Source organism: Pelmatolapia mariae, linkage group LG3_W (assembly GCF_036321145.2).
Source record: "Pelmatolapia mariae isolate MD_Pm_ZW linkage group LG3_W, Pm_UMD_F_2, whole genome shotgun sequence".
NCBI lineage: Eukaryota > Metazoa > Chordata > Actinopteri > Cichliformes > Cichlidae > Pelmatolapia > Pelmatolapia mariae.
In genome coordinates, this window is record NC_086229.1 from 91969848 (window position 1) to 91989558 (window position 19711).

At 39.8% G+C, this 19711-nt stretch overlaps 1 protein-coding gene across 3 annotated transcripts in view; it reads right to left on the reverse strand.

Annotated features, from left to right (window-relative positions):
* Nucleotides 1–19711, reverse strand: part of afap1 (actin filament associated protein 1) — a 92601-nt gene that overhangs the window by 49451 nt on the left and 23439 nt on the right. For 2 of the 3 annotated variants that reach the window (XM_063470283.1, XM_063470281.1), the window contains exon 1: nucleotides 7366–7572. The exons of the other annotated variant lie outside the window; for it this stretch is intronic. In XM_063470283.1, the coding sequence (XP_063326353.1) occupies nucleotides 7366–7402 (37 nt within the window). In that variant the 5' untranslated portion in view covers nucleotides 7403–7572. Of the gene's footprint in view, nucleotides 1–7365; nucleotides 7573–19711 lie in introns of those variants that run through there. 3 annotated transcript variants of the gene reach the window in all.

Here is a 19711-nt window from a genome sequence, read left to right on the forward strand (position 1 = left end):
GTTTAGAGAAGATAAGAGAGGTGGAAGTATGGTGAGAGAAGGAAGACTGGTCCCAAAGCAAGCTCTAAAACCAAACAATATTTGGGGATAGTAATGATGCAGCCTTTGGTATCTCTTTTAAAAAGATAATTAGAGGGAGCTCAGCTAAAAACCATGGGACAAAAAAAAGAAAGATGGGGTGAAGGGTTGTGGAGGGGGAGACACTCCTGCTTTAAGTTTTGATCTTCTGGTGGGAATGGAGGACATGAGGTTTTCTTGATTGGACTGGGAATTGTAGCTGCATGGGTGTGAGAAATGAGTGTCACATTATACATGGTTTTTGACTGGTGAGGATATAGAGGCTGTAGGTCTACTAAGCATCATTGTTTGTTTCATCCACAAAATGGCTCAATTTAGATACTGGAGTTTTCACAGGCACACGTCTCTGGTTTACTATCTGAGAACTCAGGCACATTCAACACAAAATAATTTCACTGGAAAATTCAGATTTTCCACAGGTTGTGATAGCTCATGACCACCTATGAGCAAGCACTTTGGCGACAGTGGGAAGGAAAAACTCCCTTTTAACAGCAAGAACCCTCCGGCAGAACCATGCTTTAGGGAGGGGCGGGGCCATCTTGTGTGAAGGCAAGTTTTATAAATTACTCAAATAGACTAGCAAAAAGCAATATAACAACCAGTCTGTTTGCCATGCACCATACCTTTTGTTATTAGCACCAGGTTGGTCACAGCAAGTTGAAAAACCGATCCCACTGAGTCTCAAACTGTAGTACACAGCTTCTACATTTGGTAAAGAGAAATCTAGAAGATTGGAGGTCCTAGAATATGGACTTTATAGCTGCATTTGGGCATCCCTGGTATTAATTTTACACAATGCTGCCTATTTCATCCCAGGACACCTTGGATGAGATCTTTTATTTAACTCAAAACTTCCATTTAATAGTTAAACACAGTCGTTGTGTCTGAAGTTTTCCTTGCATATGGTATATGAATTCACCTTAACTTCACTTTCATGGGCTAAAGTTGGCAGCTGTGTTCCTTGTTCTGCTCTGTAGCCTTGGTGAGCTCGGAGTAACATCACATAACTCATTTCTCTACTTCCTACAGGTTCAGGTTACACTGGCTCACAGGTTAGCGAGCCAGGCAATAGATAAAACTGGCATTTGGTTAGAAGCGGCTGAACATTGTGATCAGCTATTTGTCTGATCACAAACAGCGTCGTTCTGTCAGACATAAAAATACTAACCTCAGTCTCCAAATAAAGTCTATGTGTGGAAAACACTGAAAATACAAAATTCATCATGCATGATTGCCCCTTTTTCAATCTGAAATAGCTAAAGCCTGTCTAACTTTGATTTAAAGAAAATTAGATTCCTGTGGGTTAGGGCTGTGCGATATGACCAAAATCTCATATCCCGATATAAGAATTCTATCGTCCCGATGACGATATAAATCACAAAAATGTAACATTTTCTGTAAATTCTGTGAATCTCGGGAAGCTAGTCTTGCGGGAAGTGTTTCCAGCTGCGCGTCATGTAGCTGGAGTCGAGTGTTTTAACCGATGCATGAAACGATACATTTTTAGACATAACGGCCACCGTTTTCTTTGTGAGTATTTATTACACGGCGTGCTGCGGGGAAAAGCCTGTTCTAACGTTTTAGTCTAAGGTTTATTTTTTAGCACCTGGCGGCTCTTTTTCACTTCTCATCCGTAAATAATCTGCTCTTTCACGTCATTCAGTTTATTTTGAAAAGTCTCAACAGGATCTTGAGCTTTATTGTGAAAGGTTTATGTGGAACATAAACAAGGGGACACGCGATGCTGTTACCGTCGTTGTTGCTAACCACAACGCATAAAAACAGGCGCTTGTCCATCCGTAGTGTGATTATATAAAATATAAGAGAAAGAGAGAACTTTAAGAAATTAATATAGCCACTACAGTGACCATCAAAACAATGAAAAAATATTGCCATAAACAGTTTATTTTGCGACACCACGAAACAAACGATAGCGTAAAATGAAACGATAGATGTTTTTATATCGTCATCCGATATATATCGTTATATCGAACAGCCCTACTGTGGGTGTACCTTCCATTCACCCATTGTCCTGACTGTGATAGAAGCCTTTGGTCTTTTCATCAGTTACTTATTAAAAACCACCTACAGAAACAGGACACAGAGGGACTCTTATCTGTGCGAGTGTAAACAGCAGCTACACAGTCACAACCAAACGCTCAAACTGAAAAAATTACAGCTCCCTGTACCCTTATCCTCCTATTATGACACCCCACCAAGGCAGCTTTGGTCTTGTACTGTAATCCTAAAAGCTTTGTTTAAGGGAGACAGGCTAACAAGTGAATGCACTCATCCTATTACAATAAGCTCGTTGAAGGCTAGTGAGACTCATCAGAAGTGATTTCCTCCTAATGCATCCAAATTTTCAAGGCGACCATATATGCTTGCAATAAGCAGAACTATTGTAACTTCTTTAAAGTACGAGTCCAAAGGCAAATGCTTGTTTGATGATGTTAAATCAGTATGCTACCAACAGGCTGCCAGCTGGATGTATGCCATATCATTCTGCGCTGTTTGGCATACACTGGGGTCCTTTGAATTGTGCTTGAGCTTGGCACTCGCTCCCCATTCTTTTTCCCTGTGTTTTTCCAGATGCATATTGACACAGGGGTAAGGCTGGGAGGGCTATGATTAGTCGGCCCAAAATTAAAGTCTCTCTTCCCACATGCCAGCTTACTGACAGGCCAACTCTGCAGGGAAGGAGGGAGAAATTACAAAGTCATTTCTCCTCATCTCTCCTCTCCACTGCTGGGATCCATCACCAAAAAAAGGAAGGGGCTCAAGCGTCTGACAGATGAAAGCTTTTAAACTTCAATCACTATTGGGGTGAATGAGGCAGGGAAGGAGAACCAAATGAGCGAGGCAGGCCAGTACGGTGACACCATGTACCCACCGTTCCCACATCACACACACTCCAATTAATTGCTTGTCGACTCAGAGTTTCTGTGAGGAAAGCTGCAATAATAAGTGGCAATAAACACTTTAACACTTGTATTTGCCCCCAAAGCACAGCACCCCATAAATGGGAGGGCTATTGAGCATGGAATTGCTAAAAGAGACCGTTGACGTTGACTTTGCTATTATTGCCTCAAATCCACCACCAGCTCAAAACAACATAGAAAGGAAAGCAAGCCACGGTCCATTAGATCAGAGATGTTTTAGAAGCAAGCAGTTGCTCAAATTTGACTGCTAACCCAAGTTACGTTTGGTAACAATCCCAACTCTGACCTAGATAATTAAAGTATGCAATTTTGCTTTCCATTAAACGGTTCTCCCAGAAAATTACCCTAATTGATATTTTAAAAAGTATCCACTTTTTTTTCCAGAGTACAGGTTAAGATAGGGTTAGGGTTAACATCTTTGGCTGTGACCTGCGTCTGATCCAGTGGGTTAGGGTTGGCAGATAGCATAGACAAAGGGAAGCTAGTAAAACAACATCAACAGCATCAAAAACAACAGCAATGCATTGATTATCACCGAACTGCTTTATAGTGAGACGGTCATTACTGTTTGCTAGGGATGGGTATCGTTTAGGTTTTATCCGATACCGGTGCCAAATCGGTACTTTTGAAACGGTGCCGGTGCTTAAACGGTGCTCAAACCGGTGCTTAAAGAATGGAGAACACAAAATTGGTCCAAAAACCTCTCATGTTCAGCTGTTTTTTGTAAAAAGATAACAATGTAAGCCTTTTCTTCAGCTATGGGGCATATATGGTATCACTCTTGGCTGGAAGCAGTGCTTAATCAATGGAAAAAACACAAAATTGGTCCAAAAACCTCTCATGTTTAACTGTTTTCCACTTTTTCTTTGGTCATTTTAGCCTTTTTGGCCAGGGTGAAGGGAGTATCTGCCATCAAACAAGAAGACAGCCGCATGTAACTACGATGGTGTTTGCTAGTTCACCTTACATGCATTAATGTAATAACGTGGTTAGCCTACTCAACGTAAATTACACACGAACAACATTAAGCTACTCACGGAGAGAAGAACGGCTGCTGCTGCCATCATCATCATCTGTCATCATTTCAGCAAGCTATCAAACACGGCGCATTTCTCGGCTTTAAAAAAAACGCTATGTGTCGCCAGATGTTTCATCGGATTCGAGGTGTTACCTCCTTTGACAGTATCACAGTATCACCTTAAAGCACTTGTTGCAGGCTGCTGAGTTTGCATCTTTTGCTGCGAAGTACAGCCAGACTTTTGACCGCTTCACCTTGGGCATTTTTAATCTGTAGCTCTGCTCTAAAAGAACATACGTACCTGGGCCCGCCTACTATCCTCGGAAACGTAAAATGATTGGCTAGAATTGGCTCAGGAAAAAAAGCACCGAAATAAAGCACCGAAATGTGCGCTGCTTTTCGGTCTGGTTACTACCGTTTATGTCAGAACACCGGTACCCATCCCTACTGTTTGCAAAACGTCACTGCAGTTTTGTATGTTTTATGTTTAGTATCAATCAACACTGTTCCACTGTTTCAAACTGCCACAACTGCAGCAAGGTAAAAAAAAAAGAAAAAAAAAAAAGAAAAAAAAAAAAGATTTATCTAGAAAAAATATACCTGAGCTAAATTTGGCTGATCTCCATTCAAGATCATCTTCTTGTGCATTTCTGTACTATTTTTCTGAGCTTCTACCATTTGTAGGTCACTTTGTAGAAGTCCCAATATGTCCCTTTGTTCTTGCACTAGATCTCCTCCAGTGTGTCAGCACAGTCTTAGAACTTGGGTTTCATTTTCGGGAAGTAGAAAAATCGCAGGAAGGCAATTCTGACAAACAGGGCAGGTGGTGAGTGATGACTGCGTTGGACAAAAAATCTTTTCAATGGCACTCTGGTATGCATCACAATAGGTCATTTCTGCTGAGTGTTTTTCAGTAGATCTCCACACTTGACAGCTTCACCCTGGAGCAGGAATTCATGGTGGGACATGACCCCTTTAAAGTAAAAAAAAAATTATAGAGGCCACACTTAAAATTTTTGGGGCATGCCAGAGAAGATCATCAAACTAATGTATAAGAAAAGCCATAGAACTATCAATTGCAGTTTTAAGGTATTTGACTAAAATGTTGTATACATTCACAGCTAGAGCAAGATTAATTTTGAGAGTCTGTGACAAAATTAATCAGGCGTGCCATTTTGACCTGAAAAACAAATGCCATAGTTATCATCACTGTCCTGCATATTGTTTAAAGCAGCCTGTACAAATCCAGAGACAAAGTATTTTTAGCATGGAGATTGGTCAAGGTAAAACCTCATGGCTGGCCTCTTTAGTAATAGACAGTGTTTCCAACACTGTTTAAACTGAGAAGTTCCAATCAGTGAACACCATCATAAACCAATACAACATAAAACAACATAAACCAATAAAAACAAAACAAAAAAAAGCATAAATTAATTCTCCACCCCAAGAAACTCTTTGAATTCCTCTAAATGCATGAGGACAATGTTTACTCTAACCCAACCTGTTGGGTTTATTTCCAGAATACCGAACAAAGCTCCACTCCAGGAGCCCTAATCAGTTTTCCTTAGTATTATTAAGAGTAAATCAAGATTCCTTATTTATATTTCAGCAAAGACTGCAGTATCTGTTGTTACTGTATCATAGAAAATCCTGAGCTGGGAAACTAGAGGACCTAGCTGAGTTTTGATATCTATTTTATACCTGCATACTGGCTCTTCTATATCCACACTGGTTAAACAAAAATATTATATACTGCACGCTTCAGTAGTACACAATAGATGTCTGTACGAACCTCACCAAATGCTGGGCACTGAAGCACTGCCGGGCCACCCGAAACCCTTGCAGCTGCTAGCGTTGGTCCTGTTATTGTGCACTCACTTCACAACCACATGAGGACAAGTGAGAGATATCGAGCATTTGTGTTGTCATTCCAGGGTTGTGTTAGAAAACCTCTGACTTCAGGGTGGAGTTGCCCTAACGCTGACCTGGACTGTTTAATAACTGTCTGAGTACTGCCAGCTGTATAAGGCTAAGTGGATAAGAAGATGAAAAAAACAGTTCAGTAACACAACTGTTAGTGTACACAGTGACAAAGTGACTATTTTTGACTAAATAGGTTGCTTTACCGTTATCCTGCTGTTGCAACCAAGTCTAGAGAGCCAGAGTTTGTTGTCTCAAAATCTCAGGCAGACAAAGATAAGGGTAATACTCCTCAATTTATCCCCTAACTGCTCAGCTCCAAGTGTACAGTAAGAGCAACCCTCCAGCTCAGAATTATGCAGCAGTTTTTTTGAGTACTGTTGAAAGTACTCTGATTTTTAAAGATTATTTTCAGAGACGGATACTGCACATGTTGTTGATGTATGTGGATCTGCTGTCTAGCAACAATGAGGTAATAAGAAACAGACTTGCTTTTAAGCTCCATGCCAGAAAGAAAGGAATTGGGTTGCATAATAGGGGGTAATTACAAAAAGAAAATTGATAAAATGGTGAAATATCTGAAAAAAGTACTGCTTGTAAAGTACAATGAGCGTTAATGACATTATTTGTTAAGAGTACCTTTCATTGGTTCACCTTTATTAGGTGAACCAATGAAAGGTATTCTTCTGTCAATTTTATGATAACACCACCAAGTTTCACTGGTGGCAGCAATGAAGTCAGCCCAAAAGCTGAGTCTAGTTATATCAGTTTAACTACTGTTATACATCATTATGAGGTCAAACTCTTGAAGACCAGAATCACCAAAACAGATTGCTTTCTCATTTATAAAGGGATTCATTTCTGTAGTCAGAGCTACATTAAATTGCCAGATGACTGAACGGAGTCCGGCATAAAGTCCATATACTACATAGACACTTAACACGCGACCACAACCCTAATGACACTGCGAGGAGCCAACTGTCTCTCCGCAGTCTCTTCCCCGTGCCCTCTTTCAGCATACCTTTTAGAAACATTATTCATTTGTGGCCTTTTTCTGCGCTTGCGTATGTGCTGAACAGCGCGCGTACACCAATCTGATGCATGCACAGATTTCTACAATACACAATCTGAACTACAACAGAAGAATAATAAAAGCTGGCAAGGAGGCCAAAACAAACGTTATCGATCGGTAATCTTTGTTAGTGAGTACACTAGCAGCCCCGGGAAAATCATGCTTTTCTTGGCTTTCAGTTTGAACATCGTGGTCGTGGAGATCCTATTGTACAAGAGATACATCGTAAGAAAGTCGCTTTAAGCAACCTTCCATTTTAATAGGTTTATTGCTGCTAGAAAACCAAGCCGCATTCATTTTTTCACGGTAAAAAATGGACAACTTAAGCCACTCACCCCTGCTGGAAGTGAAAAGAATGGGCTCGCTCCTCATCTTAAAGTCAAGCTCATCTATAATCCCCCGTCCCGAGCAGGCGCGTGCCCAGCGGCTTCCTGGCAGCGGTAAAAAAAAAAAAAAATCCACACAGGCACGCAGTTGTCTTCTATGCCTCCTCTTTCTACCTCCGACTGTCCTTTTCCTAGCTAACCGGCGGCCACTGAAACGTCTTTTTTTCCTTTTCAAAGTTTTTCCCCGGATCTTTCTCCTACTCCCTCCCTGTGCCTTCTCTCCTCCCCTCTCCTTAACCAAAAGTCTCTACGCGCCCCCTTCTCTCCCTCTCTTTCGCTCGCTCGCTCCCAATCTTCCTGCACTGATAGCTCTGCTGGATTTATAAGATTTTCCCTTTGCTTTTCTTTACAATCTCCATTCTGGTCTATTCTGTTTTATTCGAAATTATGTGACTTCAGAATGAAGGCAGATTGATATGATTTAGATGCCAGTACTGTCTTTAATATGCTGCAATTTATTAATTTAATATGCTTCTTTTCTTTCCGTTTTTTAATCGAGTCAAAGACGAAGGAATAAACACCAAACCAACGCACATGAAGGCACGTGTCATTGAAAGCATATGTGTGTGTGTGTGTGTGTTTTACATATGCTTTGATCACACTTTTATTGAGCTTACATCTACTCTGAATACATACAAACTATTACTAGGATTGTGTGAAAATGTATCTCAACAGCTGCTGACTCTTGTGGCCCAGAAGTTGCAGATGGTAAGCAACACTCCACATTATTTTACTTGTGGAGTGAGGGTGACTTTTTAATGTGAGAATTCCAGAAATCCCAGTGTAATTGGGCCGGGGGTGTTGATTACACAGCATTTTGTTTCCTGGTGCAGTCACTCCACAGCACAGAAATGTTTTGTTTGGTGCATGTCAACACCTTTAAAGCCACACTGTGTACAAAAAATGACCTGAAATCTCTTTCATGTTGGTTCTTTGCAGTAGTAAATCATGTATGTGCAACTTCTTTCATTTTTGAGGGGAAAAAAACACAAACTTGCTTGAGAATTGGATGCCTTCGCTAATTACAGTACACTGCATTACCATAAGCTGCTGATCCCTACGTCACAGTCCCCAGGGGCAAACAAGAGCCAGTCTGAGTTCAATATCCCATCTGCCATCAGGGGAGGAGGAAGGGGGGAAGGAAAGACTTGCTCTACCCTGCCCTTTTTTCAGTGTGGAACTTGAGACTGTGAGGAAGGGAACAGTGTGCAGTGTGGAGAGAAAGAATAATGTGCCAGATCACCTTTTGGTCTCACGAGTTCAAGAAGAACCACAGACTGGCAGAGGCTGTTGAAGTGCATTTCCCTAAAGAATAAGACACATAATGTGGTTTCAACTGACATCTCAGCTTCACATGGGCTCTAGACAAAATGCAGTTTTTGATACTTTGGCATTGGCTTGATTTGTTTAGGGTCACAACAGCATTTTTTAGCACAAACAAGTGAAATGACCTTATTATAAACACCATTATTTAAAAATCGAGAGCAGGGTGATAATATCTTTTGGATTCCCAACTGATGATCCCTTACACAGTACACATAGTGATTTGATCCACTGTTGATATAAAAGTTACCAGAAGATAATACAGCTTTATTTTTCTCTTTGTTTGAGTTATGACTAAAACTTTCTTTTCAGAAATATGAGTTGCTTTTTTAAAAAAATCTTCTCCACTCACACACAGGATTGCTGCCAATTTTCCTCAGGCAATAGAGCCTCAAGTTCAACACAACAGACAGCAAAAGGCCACACACACACAAAAACAGTGTTATCAGAGACAATTGCTTTGGACACACCGGTCAAAATGAACAGCAGGCTAACGTGAACATAAAACCCTTTGGATTTTACCTCCATTGCAACTAACTTCGATAGTGCCAAACTCTTTTGAGCTTAAAACACAGGAGGTATGTTGGTGCACTGTAAGGCAGTATGCAGACTACATGACCCTAAAGTCAGTTAACTGCAGTGGACAAATCTAGTGGGAGGATTTCGGGTTGAGTTATGAGACTCTTATGGGGGCGAGATATGAGATGGAGAGGCAGCCTGTGGTGAGTAGCGATAAGTGATGAAAAGATAGACGGGTTATAGTGAAAAAGCACCAGACTGTATATTTTTCACTCAACTCTAGAGTCTCAAACACACTTTTCTTTTGTGTAATGTGTATGTGCAAGTGTGATCCCACTGAAATTGCATACTGGATGAAAGTTAACTTGGCTCTGTTTCTTTAAAAGTCAACAGTGACATCAGTCTTCTTCCCACTTACTTTTATTAAATCTAATAGAGACTGAGATACTGTAATAACTTGGACACTTCCCGATCTGAGTCAGTCATCAACCTGTCAAGTTATTCAGACACCCTAGTGAGAGAAAATACACATGCACAAACACGTAAATGTTAAAGCTGATGATGAAACGTTGACGTTTTGAGCAATTAGGCTACGTTCACACTGCAGGCGAAAGCGCATCAAATCCGATTTTTTTGACCCTATGCGACCCATATCCGATAATGGTATGACAGTGTGAACGGCACAAATCCGATATTTTCAAATCCGATCTAGGTCACTTTCGTATGTGGTACTGAATCCGATACATATCCGATGTTTTAGAAAGCGACTGCTGTTTGAATGGTCAGGTCGCATTAAATCCATCTTTTACGTCACTGACACAAGACAGACGCCAATTATCAGCTCCGGAGAAGCGCCCGAGAAGACATCGCGAACGCTTCCTGGCCATCCAGTGTAGATGTTAGTGAAACTGTTGGGAAGACAACGTTGGAGAAACGTGAACATTTTATTTGTACTGTATAATCTGCAGATTTTGACCGAAATCTGCAACTATCCTTTGAAGCACCGCTCCTCTAAAACAGGAATAAGGATAATTATTAGGTTATTTACATTATTATGTAAATAACAAAATAACTTCAAGCAAAAATTGGGAAACGCAAAGTCCGAAGTCTTTATATTAAGGGCCATCAGTCAAACAATATTGTTTGCTCTGGGTCTAAACAGAGCGCGTTGTGTGTGACATCTTCTTTTGCGCATGCGGGCCGCTTTGAGCGTTCACACTGGAGAGCGTTTGCTGTCGCATTTTATTTGTAGTGTGAACAAGCAGACAAAAAAATTGGATTTGATCAAAAAATCGGAATTGAGCATTAAGACCTGCAGTGTGAACGTATCAGACATCCACTTTCTCTGCTTAACGATCAGAGGATTTTGCAGGTTAAGACGTCAATCAGATAAGCCTAGAAACCATCTGGTACCGAACATGAGCGAAAATTGTGTATTCCCTGACTGGTTGCAAGTGGTTGCTGGCAGTCGTTGTAAAAATTGATTTCTAAAGCCCCATTCATGCAGGCCTAGCAACCACTCTTTGAGTGGTAGGGGAATAAATGGTATAGGAACTGATTCTTATATAGGGCTTTTCTACTCTACCTGAGCACTCAAAGTGCTTTATACAGCATGCCTGATTCACTCATTCATACAAGCACATTTGTCTGTGCCTAAGTGCTTTCTATCTAACATTCACAAAAGTTGCTCTCCAGTGTATCCTAATGGATGCACTGGGATTAGTATCTTACCAAAGACTGCAGGTCGGAGTAGCCAGAGATCAAACCACCAGCCAATAAGCAGATGACCTGCTCTACTCCCTGAGCCACAGCCAGCAAGTGGTTGCAGATGGTTGCTTGGTCTCACTAGCATGAAAATAGGCACAAAGAGGTATACAGTACTGCACTGAAAACCTCCTTTTGATTACTTTGTCACTAGCAGGTCCAGCGTTTGACAGTCAAACCATTACAAATGACTCGCCAAATTATAGTGAAACTGTAAAATGTGCAATGCATATGAGAAACTGAGAAAGTTTACCTTCAGAGTAAAAATTGTACCTTGTGAAATGTGTTACACAACTTTTCTTTGTTTGCATCAACATCATTGAAGTATAACTATAGTTCGAGAGTGAATAGTAAGTGTCTACAGACAAGACGGCATCTTCCATGCAAACTACAAGTGACTGTAACAACCTCCTAGCAGAAAAACATTCACGAGGAGTTTTTATGTGCAGGACCCACAATTTCACCTGGCAAGTAGCCACAGCCAGTAACTAATCACAAACTGGTTAGGATCTACCACATATGATCTAAGTATGCAGTACCTTTTTTGGGTTAAAGTTTTATTACTGTCGGCAGCTAATGCCATAGAGGTTTATCAAAATCTATAACTAGTGACAGTTTTGTACTCCACAGCACAAGTCCATTTGCATTACTATTAAAAATGTATATCCCGAATGCTTTCCACCTCACTCCACCCATTCATGGCATCAGACAGAAGTCATTAACTTTGAATATTTCATATACCATATTTTATCCATAAATGTTTTCATTACATCATAAATTCCTGGACAAAAAGGGAGAAAATGTATATACTGTAAACAACAGCAACAAGCCACCTCTATTTGTACAATAATGAAAAGATTCCACCTACTGCATATGTTCAGAAACTAAATCAAATAGCCCAAGTGACAAATCCAGAGTCGCAAGATAGACATCTGACTTGGAATACATACCAGTTCCCCAACCCATCCCCCATTCTAGTTACTGAATTAAGACACATGGTTTGGCTTTGGGACAAGGCTCGCCTTGTCTTTGCAATGTGGAAAGCCACTGGTGGAGTGTGGTGCTGTCAGGGTCTTATGACAAACCAGAGGATGGATGGTCATGCCAGACTCAGTCAAACACTTATACTGGGACTAAATGAATGACTTGGTGTGATTGTATATGCCATTATTCCTGTGTAGCTTTTTGATAAGGAAAAGTGCAGACTGACTAGCAAGGTAATTGCAACAAAAATAAGATCTTGACTTAACTTGTGAAAACCATCTTAACTGCCTTCCTGAACTCATCAGACATCTGCTCATAATTATCAGGCGTTATATATGGATTATATTTAACAAGCCAAAATGTTATTTTGGACAATGTCAAGAAATTCTTTGCTTTACTGAATTTGAAGAAGGCAAAAGAAAGGAAATGAACTCTTGGTAACTCTTTGGTTGCCTTGGCTGCCATAGATATTCTGAATACTCCAGATCATTACAGTTCAAATCATGAATGTACACTAAAAACAGGAATTACCAGAGAAACCTTCTCAAAGTTGACTCAAAAGCAGAATGATCATTTATGTAACAAACATACTATCAGTGTCGCTTCAGCAGTATCAGAGGGTTAAGAGTTAAGGAAAGTGGTCTAACTCTCTCTGAGCTAGGTCATCCATGGTCATCCATGTGTGTGTGTATACGTGTGTGTGTGCGTATATGTGTATGTGTCCGTGGTTTGGCTGTTTTGAGTCTGGGTGTTTCCCCCTTTACTTGATAAAAGGTAAGTATTCAAGATATGCTTGTCAAAACAGCAGCCAACCTGAGCAACTCTCAGTGTGCACTAAGACATAGTGCCCAGCCATAACCCCTCCTCTCTCTCACACACACACACACACACACACACACACACACACACACACACACACACACACACACACACACACACACACACACCTCTTTTGACCAAAATAGAATGGAAAGACTTGTCAGGGTGGGCTGTTATGCATTTTATTGATCATGAAAATGTGTGTGTTCCTTCCTAGCAAACATGCCGTGGGGGCACTGTGGGCGCACCCACACTCTAACTTTGTTTTGAACATGTTCAAACTTTATAGAAACTTCAACAGCAACAGTGATTTCTACATACTAACCTTGTGTATAAACTTGGGTCACTCAGACTGCACTGCTTTCTGGACTTTTCTTACTACTTTGATATTTAAGCAAATTCAGCTATGTGAGTCATCTGAGTTTTTCCTTTTATTGCAGAATCTTTAAGTAATTTTCACTCACAGGCATAGAAAGCAAAGAAAAAGACCACAGCAGCAACTAATGGAATCAACTCGGAATATATTCACTATTTCTTGCCAACCAGACATGTAGAATATCTCATTTTTATATGCTAGTTAATCAAAAATTATTGGTCCTAAGGCTTTAGATAAAGTTTAAAACACAATGAAAACCACACATTTCTTTCCTGTTTCAAATCCATTGTGCTTGATTATGGGTTAGGAATGGAGAAATTCCTATGGATCCCAAACCTCCTGCTGCCTGTGTTACAACAGGCGCAGTACTGATGTACTGTGCCTGTGCCTGCATATATCAATATGCCCATCAAACAAGCCATGCCGCTTTCACAATACATCCAGTAGCAGGCACAATCACTTTCATTTACATGATTATGTACATACAAGCATTCATAAAATGATCAGATGTTTCACATTATTGCCATAACAAACCATGGGCCAGGGGTAACTACTTTTTTAAGGCCTGAAAGTACTTGAAAATAAAACACGGCTTGAAGAAGTAAATCAGTATCAACTAGGCTTCACATTGCTGGGACAGCACTGTAAATGGTATTGTTTCATACACACACTCCCAATGCAGGCTCACCTTTCTTAACGGGAAGTGTATGAGGAATGCTGACGTCAAGGCATTGTAAATCTCTGGTGGCAGTGCGTCACAGTTGAGAAGTTAGCCAGCTCTAATGTCCAGGTCTGGAAGTCCCATTATCATCATCATTCTCATTGCAGTCAGTGAGCTCTGTGTGTGCGTGTGTGTGTGTGTGGTAGATAGGCAACACTTGAGTGTAGCTCATCATTACAGTCCAACCTATACAGTTAATGCATACGGTTGTGTAGGTGTGTGGGTTTGTGAAAAGATACGTTACAGTGTGGCTAAATACAACAGTACTCTTTTTTTTTCCAGTTTAAATCGTTATTGTTAACACAAAAAAAGAAAAATATTTCAGGCCTTGGCAACCATACTCTGACAATATCCCATAGCCAATCCAATCATAACAACTCTTGGGATATGGTCTAAAGCTCTCGAAATTGCTACGTAAGGATCATGTCTTTAGAGTAGAGCCAGTGAACATTTTGGACAACTAAACGGAAACATGATGCACATCACGGAACTGAAAAATGTTAAATTCCTTTAAACTGCTAGATGTGTCAGAATATTATACAATATAATATTGAATTTACTCAATAATTTTTTTACAACTTTATATATGGTGTTTATGTAAGGTGTACTCTTTGGTATGAACTTTTAATTGGCCTACATAATGCTGATTAAGCACCACTGCATAGGTCACAGATAAAACAAATATTTCCATTATAGCACTGCATCAGTGTATGCCAATAATCTAAACATTTTTCTAAAAGGAAAAATGAGCCAATGGATATTAAAATCAAAAATATCTCTAGATCCCTGAGTGATCTCCATGGCGCAGTCAACCCCTATTGGCAGTTCCCAAGTGCAATATCCATCAGCACAACCACGACTGTTTATTTAACTGGCGCAGCATCCAGGATTACCTGTCAACCTTGTCTGGTCTTTTTCTGTTGCCTTTTCTTTTCTGCTTTAAAATGCTTAACCTGTTAACAAATAAATAAATAAAAAAGAAGAATAAAATACCCAAAATATGAAGATAAATGGCAAGGTTCCAAAACTGCTTTCTTCCATTTGGGCAAAATCTCCAAAATTAGAAATATCCTGTCTCAGAGTGATAATGAAAACCTAGTTCATGCATTTATTACTTGCAGGCTGGACTACCGTAATTTGTTATTATCAGGATGTCCTAAAAACTCCCTGAAAAGTCTTCAGTTGATCCAAAATGTTCAGCAAGAGTTCTGACAGGGACTAGAAAGAGACAGCATATTTCTCCTATTTTGGCTTCCTTTCATTGGCTCTCTGTTAAATACAGAGCTGAATTTAAAGCCTTGCTCATCACATACAAGGTCTTGAATAATCAAGTCCAATCTCATCTTGATGACCTTATAGTACTGTATCACCCCATTACTGCTTTTAATATTAGGCGTAAAACTTTCCTTTATGATAAAGCATATAGTTAGGCCGGGATCAGGTGACCCTGAATCCTCCCTTAGTTATGCTGCAATAGGTTTAGGCTGCTGGGGGATTTGTATTATGGATTGAGTATTTCTTCTTCAGTCACCTTTTCCACTATGTGTTTATACACCTCTCTGCATTTAATTATTTCTTATTATCTCTGGCTGCCTTCCATAGGATGTGTTTGTCCTGTCCATATCTACTCATCCCCAACCGGTTGGGGCAGATGGCCGCCCTTCCCTGAGCCCGATTCTGCTGTAGGTTTCTTCATATTAAAATTGAGTTTTTCCTTCCCACTGTCACTAACACGCTTGCTCATTGGGGGCCATATGATTGTTGGGGTTTTCTTTGTGTTATTGAGGGTCTTTACCTTTACAATATAAAGTGCCTTTAGGTAACTGGTTTTTGGGATTTGGCATTATATAAATAAGATTGAAATGAGCTGAAATTGGACTAACTTTGAAATAGTGCACATACACAGGGTAAGAAAGCTTTTAAAGAAGGTGATCCTTGAATCTGATATTTCTACAGCAGTGTATGGAGCCATGGCCTTCATCCAGACTGAACAAGGGTACTGCTGGCAGGAAAACTAGGTCAAGAATGGACCAGGTCCTTTAACAGTATGGACCTCCCTCAAAACATCTAGCAGTTTAGGTACTGTATGTGCATAAATAGAGCTTTCTCGTTGCTCTGTCTCTCTCTGATTCAGATATCTATGTGCACAAATGGTTTTCACATATATACGGATAAAATGTCTCATTAAGCTCCAAACAATCCGCTGATTAACTTATTAGTAAATTATCACACAAACGTAGGTTAAGATTTACTGTGATTGTCTATATTATCTATCACTGTAATAACAAGTTCTATTACCCTGTTTTGTAATAGGTAATAAAAATAAGAAAATATATCATTTTAAAAATCTAATTGTTTTAGGTACCTGCTTTTAAATGTAGTTGGTGGTTTTCCAAAAGCTCCAGGCCCTGCATAAAAACAGATGGAAGTAATGTCCACAAGGTTCAGGTCCAGCTGGAAGTGTTAACTTACCAGTAAACAAAGAAAAATTGTTCTGTCTTTTCTGTTTAGTTAACTCTTTGCTAACTCTGTTGTTCTTCTCTTTTCCATCCAGAGTTTACAGGAAGGTCAATGAGATTCTTTAAAATAGGGTTGATAGATATATCGATAGATCTGCAATCACAAGAACTGCCTGTAGTATCCGCAATTTCTCAGAGAAGCCCCAGTTTCATCACTGTAGGTAACTGTTGGTGTCAAAGTATATGTTTCTACAATCTGAAAGAGAGCATGAATTCAACCTGCATGGTCAAGCATTACAGTTAGATCACACTGTCAAGACCAGACATTTGTTATTATCTTCTCTGAATATTGTTTGGCCACAGGAATAGTAGATACACTTGGCAGTGACCAAAGTTTTTAGTGGAATAATTAATTTCATCCATTAAAAATGGAGATGAAATGTTTATGGCTGTTTTCCTCAGGGAAAGGCTGGCTTGCAGTTAATGAATCAACTATATTTTTGCATCATAGGAAAGTGTGCTTGGAGATAATTTAAGAGCCATCTGTGTGAAAGTAACATTTGAACTGGAAGTGATCCATTCAACAGGACCTATGAGCACTAGAGCACCCACCAAACCTCAGCTCAAAAAGATGAATCGGAGGTGAATGAATTATTGAGTCAAAACCCAGATTAAAGTTGCTCTGAAAGATTTGAAAAGGCAGTGCACACAAGAGAAAACCTCATAATTAAGACCTCATTAAGAGATAAAGACAGAATCATTGAAAATGTCAGCAGTCATCACATTATGATAACAGACATTGTGGTATTTGCATCTGAATGTTTCATGACATTATAAAATAATGCGTATAGTGGCACCCCTTCAGCCAGTTGTCAGATCAGACTGGATTTCCTCTACTGAACTGTTCTGAGAAATCATAATATTCACACATGTTTTGCTTGTTTAATGTTGATGTAAATGTAGTCATTGTGAGTCAGCATCCTCCACCCATAATCCCCTTTCTGTTGGGCTGTTTGTCCACTTGCTCATACATTTTTAATGGAGCTAACCAAATACACATGCAAACGCACACAATAAAAATCTGGGGGTTGTTGCAAATGGCAGCAGATGTACTTGTATGTCTACACACACACACACACACACACACTTACACATGCGTGTGTTCACACATGAATTCTGAAAGGCCAGATGGTTCGGTGAAGGATGACCTGGAACGAAGAGTGGATGGGGCTTCCTGCTCAGGCCTGGACACCAAACATACTTGATTTCTGAGCTTTAGGTTTTCTGCTGTACATGTGCATTTATTACATGCATTCTGTGATCTACAGAAGTAATACGACTTATGGCAAGAAGTATGAGTTTATTCAAGGCTAGGTACAGTGTTGTGCAAAAATCTTAGGCCAGTTCTTGTTTCTTTATATTTTGCTTCCCAAGAGCCAGACTGTCTTCTAATTAGCGGTCTTGAGCAATAGTTTTCCACACTTTTCCTTGGGCATTGACTGCTTTTTCAGTAATTTCCAGTCCAGTCTCGAACATTTTCAGAGGATTTTTTTCCTAAGCCACACAACACCGACCTGTGTGTCATTCAAAGATGAAAAAGGGAAAGTTCATCTCTTAAATTAAGAGACGAAGATTTTGTCAACACATAACAAACAGTTGAGCAAATAATCCATTTTAATTTGTATCATAAGGCAATTTGTTAATAACAGTTTGTCACAAAACCACATAATTTCTTGCAATTTCTTTAGCTGAATATACAAAAAACTTAACTGATAACTGAGTTTGACTGGAATAAAATAATATTTTTGCGTCAACAAGGTGATTCCCAGGAAATATTAGCTGAAACATGGCATATCTTGGCTTGATCTACAACAGAACAAGTTGCAGGCCTAATATTATCTAGACATTTAAACAGTATCTGAAAGTCATGTCCTTAAAAACAGGCTGTCAAGAAACAGTTCTTAAGGAATGGAAACAGGGAGGAAAGGCCGAGTTGTGCCAAATTACAGAAGAACTGGACTAAAAATCAGCAGCAAAGGGGGTTATGGAGCAATGTATCCAAATTTGACATTTTTGGTTACTATCTATGAAGGAGATCGGGGGGAGGTTGAACAGGGAGCATCTACAATTGTCTGTAAAACACAGTAGAGGTTCTGTTATAGTTTTAAAAAAAAACCATCATCATTCTCCATGGAATACCATCTGGAAAGCATCTGATTGACAATGGTGTCATTTTTCAGTGTGACTACGATCCCAAACACTGCCAATGCACACAAGAACACCATCAGTCATGGATTGGGCTCCCCTAAAGTTTGGATTATTTGCAATATTGAAACAGTGTGGCTATTAGAATTAATTCCGTTCTGTAAATATAATCTAAATATCCAGCTTTCTTTTGAATAAAAACTTAAGTATGAATGAAGAACTCACTTTATTTTAACACTTTATTTTATTTTAAATGCCACTAACATGATTTAAAAACTTATAGTACGGCCAAAAGTGCAGTAAACTCAGTGAACTTACCATTTGCTCACACAGCGCACAGTGGGCAATCCAGTGTGGGCCCCAGCATTAAATTTGATTTTCATTATATAGTGCCAAATCACAGCAACTTTATGTTATAAATTAAAGACCCTCCAATAAGAGAAAAAAAACCCCCCAACAATCAACGACAACACCACCCTATGAACAAGCACTTGGGGACAGCAGGAAACAAAAACTCCCTGCTCCAAAGGAACCAGTCCTTATATTGTTATTAAGGCCTTACATTGAACAAATTTGCTTTTCCCTTGATGCTAATTTGGATTATTAAAAAAAGAGATTTTTTTTTACAGTGCAGCATACATGCAACACTATCCATCATGCACAAGGAATCACACCAGTCCAATATAAAAGCCATATGCTCCAACAATGTGGTGGGTGATCCCAGAGAGGGAATGAAGTGAAATGACTTCATTTCTTTCCACTGAGTGCAAGAGGAGAATTAAGGGTGGAGCAGGTGGGACACAGAGCAGAGTTAGGTTTCATCATGCTTCTTCAGCTTACTGTCATATGGTATTTATAGTGCAGACGTTGCTGGAAATAATTGTGTGTGTGTGTGTGTGTGTGTGTGTTTGGAGATTGGAGAGAGATATATGAAACGCGTGCAGGACATTTTGACCTTTATACCCAGGATTACTCATCATGCTGGCAAAGAGCACTGATTGGCATGCAGGTAGAAAATTGAACAGCTCGAAACCAACCAAAGTAATTCTGTGTGTGAGCTAGAGGGCATTCTGTTGGGGTCTAAATAATCAGAGCAGGCTCCATCCAGCCAGCCAGCACTTAGCC